Consider the following 14,829-nt stretch of genomic DNA (forward strand, 5'->3'; position numbering starts at 1 on the left):
GGGGTCACAGGCCAGACCTCATGGTAAGTTTAAGTCAACACCTAACTGCTCTAGAAGAAAGCAGTTTATGGGTGTAGAGTCCACCTTTCAGCAAGTGGTTCCTGAACCAGCCCACTTTGTCGGGGCCCTTTCCAAGTGGAGGTACCAAACAAGGTTTTCTTGAAAGGCAGAAAAGCAAAATGGTAAAGTTTAAAACTGACCATGGGTCTCTGCTGTTTACCAACTGTGTGACCTTCAGCCTGTTAAACTTTGCATCCTTAAGGTCCTTGTCTGTAAAATAGAGATGGTAATAGCACCAATATGATGAAATGCATAGACTTACTGACAGAATTCAATGAGAAAAGCATATCAAGTATTCAACATGAGGCCTGGCACATAGTAGGTGCTCATTAAGTGGGGCCATGATGTATCCTAGCCATGGCCTTGTGTCTGGGGGATAAGTATAGATTAGGCCTGAAAGGAAGCCTTGTACTGGGAATAGGTGTGGTGGAGGAGGGTGTGTTGGTGATGTTAATGGGAGGGCAGAATAGGGGACAGGCAACCCCCCATCTCTCCTTTCCTCCCAGGGTGCTTTCTGCTCAAGTCCATACATCAGTCTTGGACCCACGTCCTCCTCTCTGGTTTCTGTATGAGGATTCTTGTACTGTCACAACCTCTTTATTTTCCTACTGACCTTGTTTTCTTTCTTTTTTTATCTTCCTGCTTCCCCCTTGGCTTCTTGGTCATCCTCTACCCTTTGGTTATTCCCTCAACCTTATTGTGAAAACCACCAAGTTGTCTTATTCTCTGGTATTTATAAAGTCATGATTGATTGGAGCGGAGAAGAAGCTTAGGGTGCTCTCATCCTCCCTCTCCCTCAATCCCCACTGAACAAGGTCGGGGAAGGAGGACCCAGAGAGAGTGTGGTTTGACAGTTCCTTGGAAGAGTTTGGGAGTCTTCATTATTTCATTTCAAACTTTTGTCCCTTTTATAGAATCGGTGGGGTGGGTGGTGTGGGTACAAGGGGTGACGGAGGCAATCTAAGCAGATGAGGATTGAAGTAGGGGGATTGTGGGAGAAAAGCAGAGGGATGTCATGGGGGATGAAGACGGGGCAGCCGGCCCGCAAACTTCGGGCCTCATTATTCCGTGATGCATCACGGGAATGAGCACTTTGGCTGCCACCTGTCTTTCCTTTCAAACTTGAGGGATTTTATGTTCTAGCATGGGGAGGTTTGGGGCACTGAATAAAACTACCGGCCAGCAAGGACCATGAAGAAATGAGATATTATCCACAGAGCCACTTGTACCAGGAGGCAGCTAGTAATGGGACAGGCAGGATGTGTAGTGGGGAGACCTGGCTTCAAGTCTTGCTTTCCAGCTCATCAGCCTTGTAACCTTGGGCAAGTCTCTGAATGTCATTGGGCTTCGGTTTCCTCTTCCGTAGAATAAAGGTAAAAATAAAGCCTGTCCTTCCTGCCTGACAAGGTCATGGTGAGGATCAAATGAGATAATGGATGAAAAAGCCCTTAATCTGTAAAGCCTTATGCAAATGTTTACTGTCATCGTCAGTGGGGTAGGTAATAGGGTCAAGTGGACTCAAGTGAAAACCAAGAGCTCGGTGGAGAAGGTGACACAGCATTTAATCAGCTGCGGGAAGACAGGCCCTTTCCCCATCATGACCTGTCCAGGGACAGCCAGGCAGCTGCTGCCATCAGATGTGGTTCTTCTGAAACATACCATATGGGGACAACAGAGTGATACCAGGTTCTAAATCACGGTTCTGCAAAGCTGCTCATAGTTGGGATTGTTGTACATAAGTTTGAGAAGCAGATGAGATGCTGACATGTGGTTATATTAACCTCTTGTTAGATGAACTTCTCATTTATTTGGTTTTATGTTTTTAAAAGATTTTAATTTATTTATTTGACAGATACAACAAGAGAGGGAACACAAGCAGGGGAAGCTGGAGAGGGAGAAGCAGGCTCCCCACTAAGCAGGGAACCCGATGCGGGGCTCCGTCGCAGGACCCTGGGATCATGAGCTGAGCTGAAGGCAGATGCTTAACCGACTGAGCCATCCAGGGGCCCTGAAATTCTTTATTTATTAGTGACAGCCATACCATACCTTGTCTTGGATAACATGTTAAAGCAAACATAATGTGTTCATTTACTGAAGTGACTTGTCCAAAGAAAACAATTTTCAGAGCAGGGCAGTGTGGCCTGGGCTCTCAAATCAGGCGTATCTGGTTTCCATTTCAAACCATTTGAGCCTCTCACTAGTTTTGAACCTTAGAAGCAAGTCATTTAATTCTCCAAGGTTTTGTTTCCTTGTCTGTAAAATGGGAGTATTACTACCTGCCCCAGAACTCTCCAAGGATTTACATGAGGGAATATATGTAAATTACTCAGCATTTAATAAATGCTCAGTAAATATTAGCTCTTGTTTTTATTAACCCAAAGGGACTAACTGAGTGTGTTGAATGACACCCCAGGCTTCCTGACAATGTCACCTTTGAAGAAGGGGCCCTGATTGAACCATTGTCTGTGGGGATCCATGCCTGCCGGCGTGCTGGAATCACCTTGGGGAACAAGGTCTTTGTGTGTGGAGCCGGTAAGAACCAGATGACCCCCTAGTTATGAGTTCCTTAAAGGGGAATGTGGAAATCCCTCTGTCTATCTCATCGCCCCCCCCCCCCCGGCAATGTCTGAAATTGGTCCTTAAATCTTTCTGGGGGTGGGGAGGATTATGGTGTCCCCTTCTCTCCATGACCAGAACTTTCTGCTAAATAAACCGTCTGCAGGCATAATAGTAACTGAGGTCATTTCCTAGGCAATATAACACTTTCAGTCATTTAAAGAAAACAATTTACAATTATTTTTTAACTTGACAGGAAACAGGGACATGTTTTTGGTAGTAGAGGGAAAGGCAACTTCTGGAACTTTCACATCATGCCAAAGAAGTGGTCTCCTGGTTCATCCAGGAATGAGGTGGGACCTGTTCATGACCAGTGGACGGAATGGAGTCTGGTCCACTGTGAGCCAGCACTCTGCTTGTTAGGGTTACAGCTGGCTGCCTTCTTTCCACCCCTGCTTCCAGCCATCCAAACAAACCTGGACAAACAAAACCATTCAAAGTGTCTAATGCTAGTGACACAGATAGCATGCTCATGCTCCCTGTGGTTGTGATCTGGTTGGTGTTTCTCGCACAGCTTTTTCTTTTTGGTATAATTGACATATTACATTAGCTTCAGATTATGATGTAATGATTTGATATTCATATATATATTGGAAAATGATCACCACCCAAAGTCTAATTGACATCTGTCACTATGCATAGTTACAAAGTTTTTCTTACAATGAGAACTTTTTAAGATCTACTCTCATAGCAACAGTCAGATATGCAATATGGTATTATTTATTACAATCACCACACTGTACATTATATCCCTGTGATGTATTTATCTCATAACTGGAAGATTGTATCTTTTGACATTCCTCCTCTTTCACTCACCTCTCACCACCCTCACCCCAGCAACCAATCTGTACTCTGTATCTGTGAGCTTTGTTGTTCCTTTTGTTTGTTTAAATTCCACATGTAAGCGATATCATACAGTATTTGTCTTTGTCTCATTGATTGCTCTTAGCGTCATGCCCTCTGAGTCCATCCATGTCACAAATGGCAAGATTTCCTTTTATGACTATGAATAATACTCCACTGTGTACAGACAGACCGCATTTTCTTTGTGTCTTCATCTCCACTTAGGTTGGACACTTAGGTTGGACACTTAGCCATATCTTGGCTATTGTAAATAATGGTGCAGTGAACAAGGGGATGCATATATCTTTTTGAGGTAGTGATTTTCATTTTCTTCAACTAAATACTCAAAAGTGGAATTATTGGATTACATGGTGGTTCTAGTTTTAATTTTGTGAGGAACCTCCATATTGTTTTCCACAGGGATCAGAAATTTACATTCCCACCAACAGTACTTGAGGATTCCCTTTACTCCACATCATCGGCAACACCTGTTATTTCATGTCTTTTTAATAGTAGCTGTTCCGACAGGTGTGAGGTGATACCTCACTGTGGTTTTGATTTTTATTTCCCTGATGATTAATGATGTTGAGCACCTTTCCATGTACTTGTTGACCATCTGTTCGTCTTCTTTGGGGAAATGTCTGCTTGGGGGTGCCTGGCTGACTCAGTCAGTAGAGCATGCACATTGGAGATTACTTAAAAAAAAAAAAGAAAAAAGTCTATAGATCCTTGGCTCTTTTAAAAATTAGATTACTTGGTTTTTCGCTATTGAGTTGTATGAGTTCTTTCTATAGTTTCTGGGTATTAACCTCTTACCGGCTATGATTCGCAAATATTTTTTCTCCTTCGGCAGATTGCCTTTTTCATTTTGTTGATGGTTTTCTTGGCTGTGCAGAAGCCTTTTAGTTTGATGTGGCTCCCCATGCTTACTTCTGCTTTCATTCAGTTGTGTCAAATTCAAAAAATCATGTCGAGGCTAATGTCAAGGAGCTTATGGCCTGTGTTTTCTTTTAGGAGTTTTAATGGTTTTAAGTCTTGATGTTCAAGTCTAACCCATTTTGAGTTAGTCCTCATACATTTTCAAGACTGATTTTGACAGGGCTAAGTGACTGTAGGACTAAGAGAGATGATGGGTGTAAAACAGACTTGCCTCAGTGAGCTCACAGAGTGTAGTATTCTGGTGACATCTCTGTTTTAAACCTGCATAAGTAATACCTTTTTGACATAGAAAAAGGAGTCATTCATATCACATGTGTACATATATAGAGAGAGATTGACCTGTAGCCCTGTCACCTATCAGCAGGAGAGAACCGCAGTAACTATTTTCATGTAGAATCTTTTAGGTTTTGTTTAAAATGAGACCATGCTAAACACACTTTATTTTACCCCTTTTAAAGAAAAAAAGCAGTATATGATGAACATCTTTCCATGACACTAGATGAAAGAGTTATGACATAGTTTTTAAGAGCTGTATGATATCCCACTGTAGTTTGTTTAGCTAATCACCTCTTTGCTGGTCAATTATTTTCCAATGTTTTGATTTTGGGGGGAATTCAACAAAATTATTTTCAAAGGCATTGTGAAAAAGCCAATCCTCAAAGATAATCTGCATAACTTCATTTTGTGGGTCTGGTTTTTTGTATTAAAACTATGTCATCTAGCATGCAGATACTGTGGGGAGAGGTGGTCTCTGGGCTGATTTTTAGGTACCTGAACAACTTAGAGCCTCCTGAGCAGCTGGGTCAATCCAGGGGGCCAGTTCCCTTAATGATACCCTCTAAGGTAGTCCTCAGAGGGCACCTGTAAAGGATGTGTCTCTCCTTGGGGAGATGTGATGGGGTGTAAGAAGGTAGGGGTCAAAGAGAGAATAGGACAATGTATCCCGACCTCCTAAGACATCTTATTCTCTTAATAAATATATGTTTCCTTGAGCCTTCTGGTTCTTTGATATTATCCCCAAGCAGTATCCAAGAGTAAAGGGCAAATTTCTAGCTCTGAGGTCTGAGAGAATTAAATAGAACTCAGCACTAGAAGCAAAATTTCATGTAGAGAACAATTCTTCATATATTCATTTACTTAACCATTCAAACAGTTGTTAAGGTCTCAGCATGTGTGAGGCACTGGGATAGATGCTAGAGGTGCACAAAAGATAGGGTTCCTAGCCTGGCCTGGACAAGGGGGAGAGCTGATGAGCTGATGTTTAACATTTCACAAACATCTCTCATTTCCTGCTTTATTTAGGGCCGATTGGACTGGTCACTGTGATTGTAGCCAAAGCAATGGGTGCAGCTCAAGTGCTGGTGACTGGTAAGAAGGTTTTCTTTTTAAATCTCCTTGAAGGGGGGAGTGCCTGGGTGGCTCAGTTGGTTTGACGCCTGCCAGGGTCCTGGGCTCAAGATCTGCATCAGGCTCTCTGTTCAGCAGGGAATCTGCTCCTCCCTCTCCCTCTGCAGCTCCCCCTGCTTGTGCGATCTCTCTCAAAATAAGTAATAAATTTTTGAAAATCTTCTTGAAGAGGAAACAGCTGGCCTATAGTATGGGGCAAGGGCATAAGAACTCTTCTCTTCCTGGGGTGCTGGGTTTCTAAAGGGGCTTCTCCTTTTTTCCCTTGGGTTCCAGCATTGAAAATCCCACCCAGGGGATGACGAGCTCAGGGCTCAGGAGGAGGCTCTTTTGAAGCTTCTGGGAGAGGATAGATGCTGTGGAGAAGAGGGCCTGGCTCTTTATGTGTGGACCTCAGATGCTACTGCTCACTTGATTCTAAGAAGTGGCTTAGCCCTTGGCCCATTTGGCCAAACCCAGAGGCACAGAAGGTGTGCTTGTGTGTGTGTGTGTGATGTGGAGTTAGTGGGATGTATATGTTTATAAGAGGGTGTTTGTGTGTGAGGTGTGTGGTATGGGTGGGAAGTGTGTGTATGTGTGAGGAGAGCTTATCTGTGACAGCATGTGTGGGTCAGGGAAGTATGTATGGAAGCATGTAGGGTATAGAAGAGTGTGTGTGTGTGTGTGTGTGTGTGTGTGTAGAAGGCATCTGTGAGAGAGAATGTGTGTGTGGGTGTAAGTATGTAGCATTGTGTAGAGTATGTGTAAAGGGGAGTACGGTTATAAGCAAGTATGTTTTGTGTGCAAACAAGGTATCAGAGTGTGTGTAGAAGGTATCTGCAAGTGTTATGTGTGAGGAGCAGTTACCTGTCAGAGAGAGAGGGAGTGTATGCGCAGTGATGTGGTGTATAGGGGTGTGTGGGGGTGCAGAACAGTGTGGGTGTCTGAGAAGTGATCTGAGAGATGGGGGAGGGGAAGGAGATCTTGCGCATGCGCAGCTGTGATGTGTGGGGGGAGCCTATAAAGGTGTAGAGAGTATGTGTGCTGGGCTCGTGGACACCATCCACTACACCCGAGCTTCGCTACCATTAAAACCTGCACCTCCACCTTTTTCCTCCTAATCCGCCAGCCAGTTCTCAGTTGTAAAGAAGCTTTTCGTTCCCTTTAGATCTGTCTGCCTCTCGGTTGTCTAAAGCCAAGGAGGTTGGGGCTGATAACGTCCTTCAGATTTCCAAGGAGAGCCCTAAGGAAATCGCCAGTAAAGTGGAAAGTCTGTTGGGGTGCAAGCCGGAAGTAACCATCGAGTGCACAGGGGCGGAGCCTGCCATCCAGTCAGGCATCTATGTGAGTCGGATGAGGGTGGCCAGAGCCGGTGGGCAGCTTTGGGGCATTGGCCCATGGCAGGCAGCAGTAAGGGGTGCTGGCACCTCTCCTGTGACGACCCCCCCACCTCCAGACAAAATGAGGTGATCTCGGTATCTCTGGATTTTGTTTTATCTCACTTGCTTCACATCCTTCTTTATTGAGTCATTGTGAGGCTTGCATGAGGTAACAGCTGTATATGGCCCTTGAAAGATGTTAAGAGACCCACCCCTTAAGTGATCATATCTGTGATCATAAAAGGACTCTTGGCAAAAAAAAAAAAAAAAAAATCAACAGGAGGAAGGGAGAGCCATGCTTTAGTTGTGTGTGGGAAATCCCTTTCTTCCTTTATTGAGGAAAACTGCAGTCTTTGAGTCATTGTTAAAAAGCAACAGCCGTTAATGTAGTCACAAAGGTGGGGTGTTTTTCAGAGTCACAGTCTGCTGCTGCTCTTCTTTCCCAGACCTGGGAATGGATAAGCTACCAATGCCTGATTTGACCCTCAGGGACCCACCCATAATTCATGGGAAGTTGCCAGAAAAGGGGAGTGGCGGGGACACGTAGACACACGAGGGTGGGAAGTGGCAATGATGATCCAAGTATGATGAAATGAGGGGAGAAAGAATACCTTCTAGGTTCCAGCCCTACCATGCGCTGGGTCTTCTGCTGGGTGCTTTATAAATGTGCTGTCAGTGTGCACCAGATGAAGACTAGTTCATCTGGTGACTTGCCTTGAGCACACTGCTCCAATGCCTGAGCTTTTCTTACTCTATCCGCTGCTTAGGAGAGAAGGGAAGGAGGGGACAAGGAGCCGGTGGGCAGCCATGCTAGGAGGGAAGGACAGGGCTGAGGACAGCAGTAGCAGCAGCCTGTCCCCTCTACACTCCGGGCACTCCTGCCCTGCTTCCCACAGTGCTGTCCCACAGCAGCGCAGGCTTCCTCCTTCCTTCTGAGTCACAGCTGGGTCATGCAATAGGGCACTTTGCACCACACACGACCTGCTGGGGAATGCCAGTCTGGTACCCTGGCTGAGCTGCCTAGTCATTTGCCCACCAGGATGCCCCTGGCATTAGGGTTGAGAGGAAGAGGTGGGACAGGAGAGGAACAGCTGCCACTTTCGCTCTGTCCTAAGTTCCAGTCGAGGTCAGCCCACCCTCTCCTCCACCGTCAGAGATAATGGTTGCCTTGTGGGAAGGGGCAAAGAGAACCCAAAACTCAGAGGGTAATGGGTCTGTGTGATCAGTCAACCAGTGACCTGTCTTGGGCACCTGCAGTACCCTGGCTTTGTGCTGGGGACCTTGGGGGCTCTGGTGCATAAGGTGCATCCAGCCATCTTCAAGTTGTTGGCCAACTTGGCCAAGTTGTTGGCCAAGTTAGTGACCCCCATCCACAGAGAGACAGGAAAAAAAAAATGGCTTCACAATGCAAGACTTTGTTCCTCTTCTCTGCTGCCTGGAAAGCACTGGGAACACTTGGCATCTCTCTCTAGCTATTGGTGGGGGCCCCATTGCCAGGCTCCCTGAGGTGGGTGCAGAGGTAAATGCCCAAGGGCCTCACCACACCTGAAGCTGTTACTTCTCCCAAGTGAGGAATGGAGCCATTCTGCATGACAGATGCTACAGAATGCTGCAGGTCACTCTGCAGGTTAGGTGGAGGCACCTTATACGGACATACCCGAGAGTCACTTTCCTCGTGATTAGAAAATCTTTGGGAGGAGACGTGGCAAAGGCTTAGGGTAGAATTCATGTCATCTTGGTGCAGAGGTCACACCCACAAAACAATGGTCAGTTAGTCCAAGCATTCCTTTGTCTGTGGTCAGCATCCTGGCACCTTGGGATGGCCATTTGGCAGTATTCGTTGTCGTCGTCGTCCTCCTCACTAGGTGGAGAGGAAATGCAAATAGCGAAACAGTTTCCAAGAAAATTTCTCGCTTACAAGTTTTGTGTGGCTCAGTCACAACTTTGACTCTACGCCCCACCCCACCTTTTCCAGTGGGGAGAGAGCCTCCCCCGTCACCAACAGTGTTGATAAGTCACCGGTGGTTTGTCAGGAACTCTGTGCTTCAGTTAAAAACAAAAAACATGCCAGACAGTGAGCCCAACCTAGTGCTGAGCACTAGGATTGTTAGGCCAACCACTCGGCTTGGGAGGCGTCATCCTGATCTTACACACAAGGAAGCTGGTTGAGAGGGTCTCACAGATCCATCCAACGTGTAAATTCCAGAGTCACCCCCGTGCTGCAGGCCTGTCTTCCTGGTGTATCCTTCCCCTCAAAGATAGAGGCTGTGGTGCGGGCCTTTTGTAGCTCCACTGGTTAAACTTAGAATGGTTCCAGTAAGTGCTTGGTGCTGGCAACTGTCATGAAAACTGAGGCAAATGGACTATTCTTCTGTCTCTCACAGCACTGGCCACAGTGATCTCCAAAAATCTCTGGAGCAGGCACAGCATTCTTGTGGAATCAGGAAGAGATTATCAGGAGAAATTTCCATGTCTGGCCCACACCAAGGAGGGAACTGATAAGGCAGATAAATGTTCAAGGAAGACAAAATCCATTGTGGCTGAATACTATTGGGATGAATGTCTCTGGAACAAAAATATTTCCAAATGTCAGCCAGTGTGCTTATATAAGGCAGTGTTCAAGCCATAGAATTCTAATGGCTCTCCCCATCTGTATGTGCTTGGTAGTTTCCTCACCAAGGGGGTGGTTCCTTAGAGGTTTTACAAAGATCCTGTCTTTTGTGGAGTTGACATTCTGGAGGAGGGGTGGGTGCTAAGATGAGGAGGCACCTCAGCCAGCACCTGGTATGGAATTAGTAAAGCTCTGAGAGATGCTCAGGAGCTGAAGGTTAAGCTTGTTTGTAGGGAAGATTCTCGCTGGGGTCTGGAGATCCTGGGCTGTTGCCTAGGATCTTGTGGACAGTGGAAGGGGCTCCCACTGGGCCTGGTCCTCCACTGGTAAAGTGTATGATCTCAGGATCCTCCAAGAAGATAACTCTGCTGCTCTGTTAGGTTTGGCTGACATGCGGAAGAGCTAAATGATAGAGAAAGAATCATATTCTCTGGAGTATTTGGATATTCACCTGATGCAAACAGATATTTATGTGACAAAAGTCCTTTTGAATGGAAAGACTGCATTTTCTGATCTTCTGGGTTTTCTTGTTCTCATCTCCTCTTCAAGGCTACTCGTTCTGGTGGGACCTTGGTGCTCGTAGGGCTGGGCCCTGAGATGACCACTGTGCCCCTGGTGCATGCGGCCATCCGGGAGGTGGACATCAAGGGCGTGTTTCGATATTGCAACACGTGAGTATGTGGTGGGTGAGCTGGGGAGGGGGGACGATCGGATAGCAAGACCCCTGCTCAGCCTCTGGGACCAAGAGTTGCCCCCGTTTATTCATGGGAAGCACTCCCGAGCCACACTGACACCCACATGTCATGGTCGGAGTCCAAAGAGAGAGCACCACTGCTGGTTAAAAAACGGGAGGGTAGAGATGGCAGAGGGAAGAAGGGAAGGTAGGGGATCTTGAAGGAAGCATGTCTCTTCATTTCCTCAAGTGGCCTGCTCTTCATTTTCCCCCTGAAAGAAGGAGAGAAAAGGGAACCACAGTAAGAACTCAAGTCCCTTGGTTTCCACCCCAGATCCCAGGGCCCACCCTGAGAAGTGAGAGGGTTTTAGTTCACCTACTTCATGCTCTGTGGCTCTAGGCTCTCCCCAATAGGGGAACTTTCCCAGGACCACCTTCCCCAGGAGTGTCCCTACTCCCACCATTATAGTCTATGACCGTTCTGTCAGCAGAGTGCCATTTCCCAATAAACTCTGCCAAGCCAGAGGGATATGGATGGCTGCAGAGCAATATGGATGGCATATCATTGGCTGCTTCTCTGAGGCTTTTCTGCCTTTTCACAGTGGCCTCTGTATGCCTTATGCCTTCATGCCAAAGGAATTCTAGACTTCGTGACAGACATTGCAGTGGGGTGGAGGCGTTGGGAATAAATAGACTCTGTACTCCCAGATTGTAAATCACAAGATCATTTCTACCATTGTTTGTCGAGTAGACCTTGTAGAACCATAGTGCTATATAAATAAATAGAGCCAAGCTGTTCTTGTGCTTGGTGGCTTTGGGGACCTGGTTCTTTCCTCTTGTAGGTTGAATGTGACATTTGTGATCTTTTACAGGTGGCCAATGGCAATTTCGATGCTTGCCTCCAAGTCTGTGAACGTAAAGCCCTTAGTTACCCATAGGTTTCCTCTGGAAAAAGCTCTGGAGGCCTTTGAAACAGCCAGAAAGGGACTGGGGTTGAAAGTCATGCTCAAGTGTGACCCCAAGGACCAGAATCCCTAATAATGAATTTGGTTTTGCCCTCAACCCCCTACCCCCAGCCCTGTGCCAGTATCTTGGCAGGGCGGGGCTTGATGCAGAAGTTTCTTTTGAGTAGCAAAAATAATTAAAATAATTCATTACAAGCAGAGAGCTTTAAACAACAGAGGAACTGGTGTACCTTAAAACACAAGTAGGGACAGTTTGGGGGAATTTGCAGGCAGAGTGACCTACCTATTCATACAAAGCAAAGTTCAGCAAGTAGAGCAGAGTTTGTTAGGCAGGTGCTGGGAACTCCCCTTCTTCCTGGAATGCCTCAGTTAAGTGAGGAAAGAAATCTGCCCATTGGGTTCCTGGTTCCACTGTGACTGGCCAGGTGGGGTTGGGAGTTAAGTTATGGAGAGACAACTTGATCAGACTTGACTGGCACAGAAACTGATTTTCATGAAAAATCTCAGTTCAGGGTCTGGGTTAAAGGGTTGTCAGCAGTTCATAGATGGTCTTTCTAGACATAAGTGCTCTGTGGTTGGATGATAAAAGGAGACTTTAAGGAACTAACCTTCCTGGGTCTAGGGTAATTTTTAAAATCAACTTAAAAAAACCCAAAACTGAAATCCTGTGTGAGATCCAACCAGCTTACATTCTCCAAAAGTAGGAACAGTCAGGCAAGCTCTCAATACTGCTGGAAGATTGCCTCTTCTGCAACTCCTCCGAATTCTGTTTAACTTCAACAGCCTTCCCCACACTTCCCACCCCACCCTTCGTTCCTTCAGGGGCAGTCACTGTGGGCTCCTTTGTCACTAGTCAACCAGGAGCCTCCTTCCTTAGGGCAACAATCAAGGGGAGTCCTCCTGGGAGACTTGCCCAGGAGGGTTTGGCCAGTGCACCTGTCTTCCCGTCCCACAGGGTCAGCATTCCCTTCACTCTCATGATGATGGACAATTCCATTTAATCCTGATGATTATAAACAGAAATCCCTTCTCCTTCTCATAGACTGTTAACACTGTTGGTATCATTCTGTTGGAATGATCGCTCCCATCTTATTTTAATCGTAGGATTTTCCTGTGTAAGATTTGGGGTCCAAATCACTTGATGCCCATCTGGGATCTTGAGATAGTCAAGAATGAGGATATTGTAGCTATGACATAACTTGGGCTGCAGCCTTTTAATCCTTCAGCTGGGAGTGGAGACTAAGTTTGAAGAGGCTCTGTCTTTCCTATAACTGGGGAGGGCCGTGACCAATGCTTGGAATCCCTCAACTGCTTTGGGTAATAAATTATGGTTGTGGTGCCTCACCGTTGCTGCCCCTTTGTGTCCCTTTTTATGGGAGGTGGGGTGGCTCTGGTTACTCATTTCATAAAAGGAAAGATCCAGGATTTCTGAAAGGGACACATTTTCTGCATCAAATATAATGTCATTAACTGCTGGAAATTTATGGTAATGATCTCTAATCCTCTCAGCAAGTCTGAATACATGGGATTATTTTACACCTAAGGAAGTAGAGAAGCCAAGCAGTTTGCTCAAGGTCACCCACAGCCTTTCCTCTTTCATGTTATCTCTGGAGGAGGGCGGGGAGAATCTTGAGACTCGGCACACTCTGCAGCCAGGCAGCCTGCTTGTGGAACTGTCCCACTTCCTTCTCAGAGTCCTCCTCAGCTCTAGAGGCACACTTGCCAGCCGCCTCCTCTTGAAACCAGTTCCAGCTCCGTGGTCCCAGAGTTCCTTGAATGTGGAATGGGAAGGCCTTCCCCTTCTAGACAAAGACTTCCAACAGAAATGCCCCCCAAGGGAAGTGGATTCCCTGTTAAATTCACAGGCAGCACTTTTCCTTTGATTGCCGTCTGTTGGAGGGAGGAGGCCACAGAACCTGAACGGGGGGGGGGGGGACCCTGGAAAGGTGAGGCTACCAAGGGCAAAACAGGTGTCATTTATGTCACAATCGGTATTGGTCTGGATCTTCCAAGTCGGTGGCCTGAAGTCTCCATTTCCTGGTGTGTTGACCTGCCCCGTGCTGCTGCCACGTGGGCATTCGCAAAGACCAGACAGCCTGATGGAAAACAGCATCAGGGAATACCTCCCCTTTCCAGATCCTTCCACCATTCCCAAACCATGCTGCACTATCACAGCTCCCAAGGCGGGTGGGGGGTGAGGGGGGGGGTGGTGTGTTGGAGGGGAGGGAGGGTTGCCGGTGAGCGAGGGAGGGCTGGCTACCCAGAGAGTCCTCTGGGAGGTGGGAGGGCTGGAGCTGGTGTTGCTGAGCTCTGCCTGGCTCCCTGGCCTTTGCAGCCTTGTTGGATGTTTCCCCTGTTGCTGGGAAGGACATGCAGGAAGCCCAGGAATTGATTCGTCCCACCACCTCCACTGCCTGCTCAATAAATACTGATTAACTCAGTGAATCAGTCCCGGAACCCAGAATATGGCCCTGCCGGCCAATGTGTGTGCTGTCACCAGTGCCTGGCACCTTGTGGGCTTTCCATCAACACCAAGGGCCCCACCCAGCCGGCACTCCCGGCATGAGGGTGGTGTGTACCAGTGGAGAGCTTCGAAGAAAGACCCTGAAGATAGGCTAGGTGGTGGAAGGGAGAGGCCTGCTCATGGATCCTAAAGGAGAAAAGGGGCCACATCTTCAGCAGCTCCCTCTTGCCGGCCACCTTCGGCTCCTGTGGCTGTGGATATGAAGTCACTAATGGACTGCCTGTCCCTGGCTCTCAGGCCATCCTGATCAGCCTCACTTCTGTGTACTCAGTCTAGCCTCTTCCTTCTGGGTTTTTTACTACCTTTGGGAGAACAGTGGGGGCCTGTGAGCAAGTCACTTGGGCCAGAAGTTAGGAGTGCAGGAGATAGGATTTAGTGGGTATTTGCCTTTTCCTGAACTGTCCTCTGCACACCATCTCAGCCTAGGCTTGGAATACAGAAGGTCAACAATGAGACCTGCATTTCTGAGTGGGAGGCAGATCTCTGCCACCTCCGCACACCCCTACCATGTGCCTGTACATGTGTACACACACACACACACACACACAAGTCCCGGGAGGTTCAGGGAGGAGCAGGGTGAGGAGCGGGCAGCAGGGAAGTTGTGTGGCCAGGAGCTCCTCACAGAGCAGTCTGCGCCCCCACTGACTGGATCCCCCACTCCCGATTCCCCCCTCCCCTTAAAACCCTACTAGAATGGAACACTGAGCTCCTCCCTGGGTACCTGGAAGAGGGACAGGATGTACAGTTGGTGTTCCTGCCAAGAGACTGCTTGACAGATCTTAACCATCAGTGGGGTGCAGAAGTAGCATCTATTCTCAGGGTCTGTGACCCAGCAC

The 14,829-nt window shown here is 47.3% G+C and overlaps 1 protein-coding gene across 2 annotated transcripts in view; it reads left to right on the forward strand.

The window, feature by feature from the left end:
- The window catches only part of SORD (sorbitol dehydrogenase), a 32,499-nt gene extending 19,686 nt beyond the window's left edge, over positions 1–12,813 (forward strand). For both annotated transcript variants that reach the window (XM_004751294.3, XM_045067782.1), the window contains 5 exons: positions 2,474–2,592; positions 5,761–5,826; positions 7,010–7,185; positions 10,381–10,502; positions 11,377–12,813. In XM_004751294.3, coding sequence (XP_004751351.1) covers positions 2,474–2,592; positions 5,761–5,826; positions 7,010–7,185; positions 10,381–10,502; positions 11,377–11,542 — 649 coding nt within the window. In that variant the 3' untranslated portion in view covers positions 11,543–12,813. The remainder of the gene's footprint in view (positions 1–2,473; positions 2,593–5,760; positions 5,827–7,009; positions 7,186–10,380; positions 10,503–11,376) is intronic.
- Positions 12,814–14,829: the final 2,016 nt, after the last annotated feature.

The sequence above is a fragment of the Mustela putorius genome, unplaced genomic scaffold (assembly GCF_011764305.1).
Source record: "Mustela putorius furo isolate JIRA1106 unplaced genomic scaffold, ASM1176430v1.1 tig00003898_pilon_pilon_pilon, whole genome shotgun sequence".
Classification (NCBI taxonomy): Eukaryota; Metazoa; Chordata; class Mammalia; order Carnivora; family Mustelidae; genus Mustela; species Mustela putorius.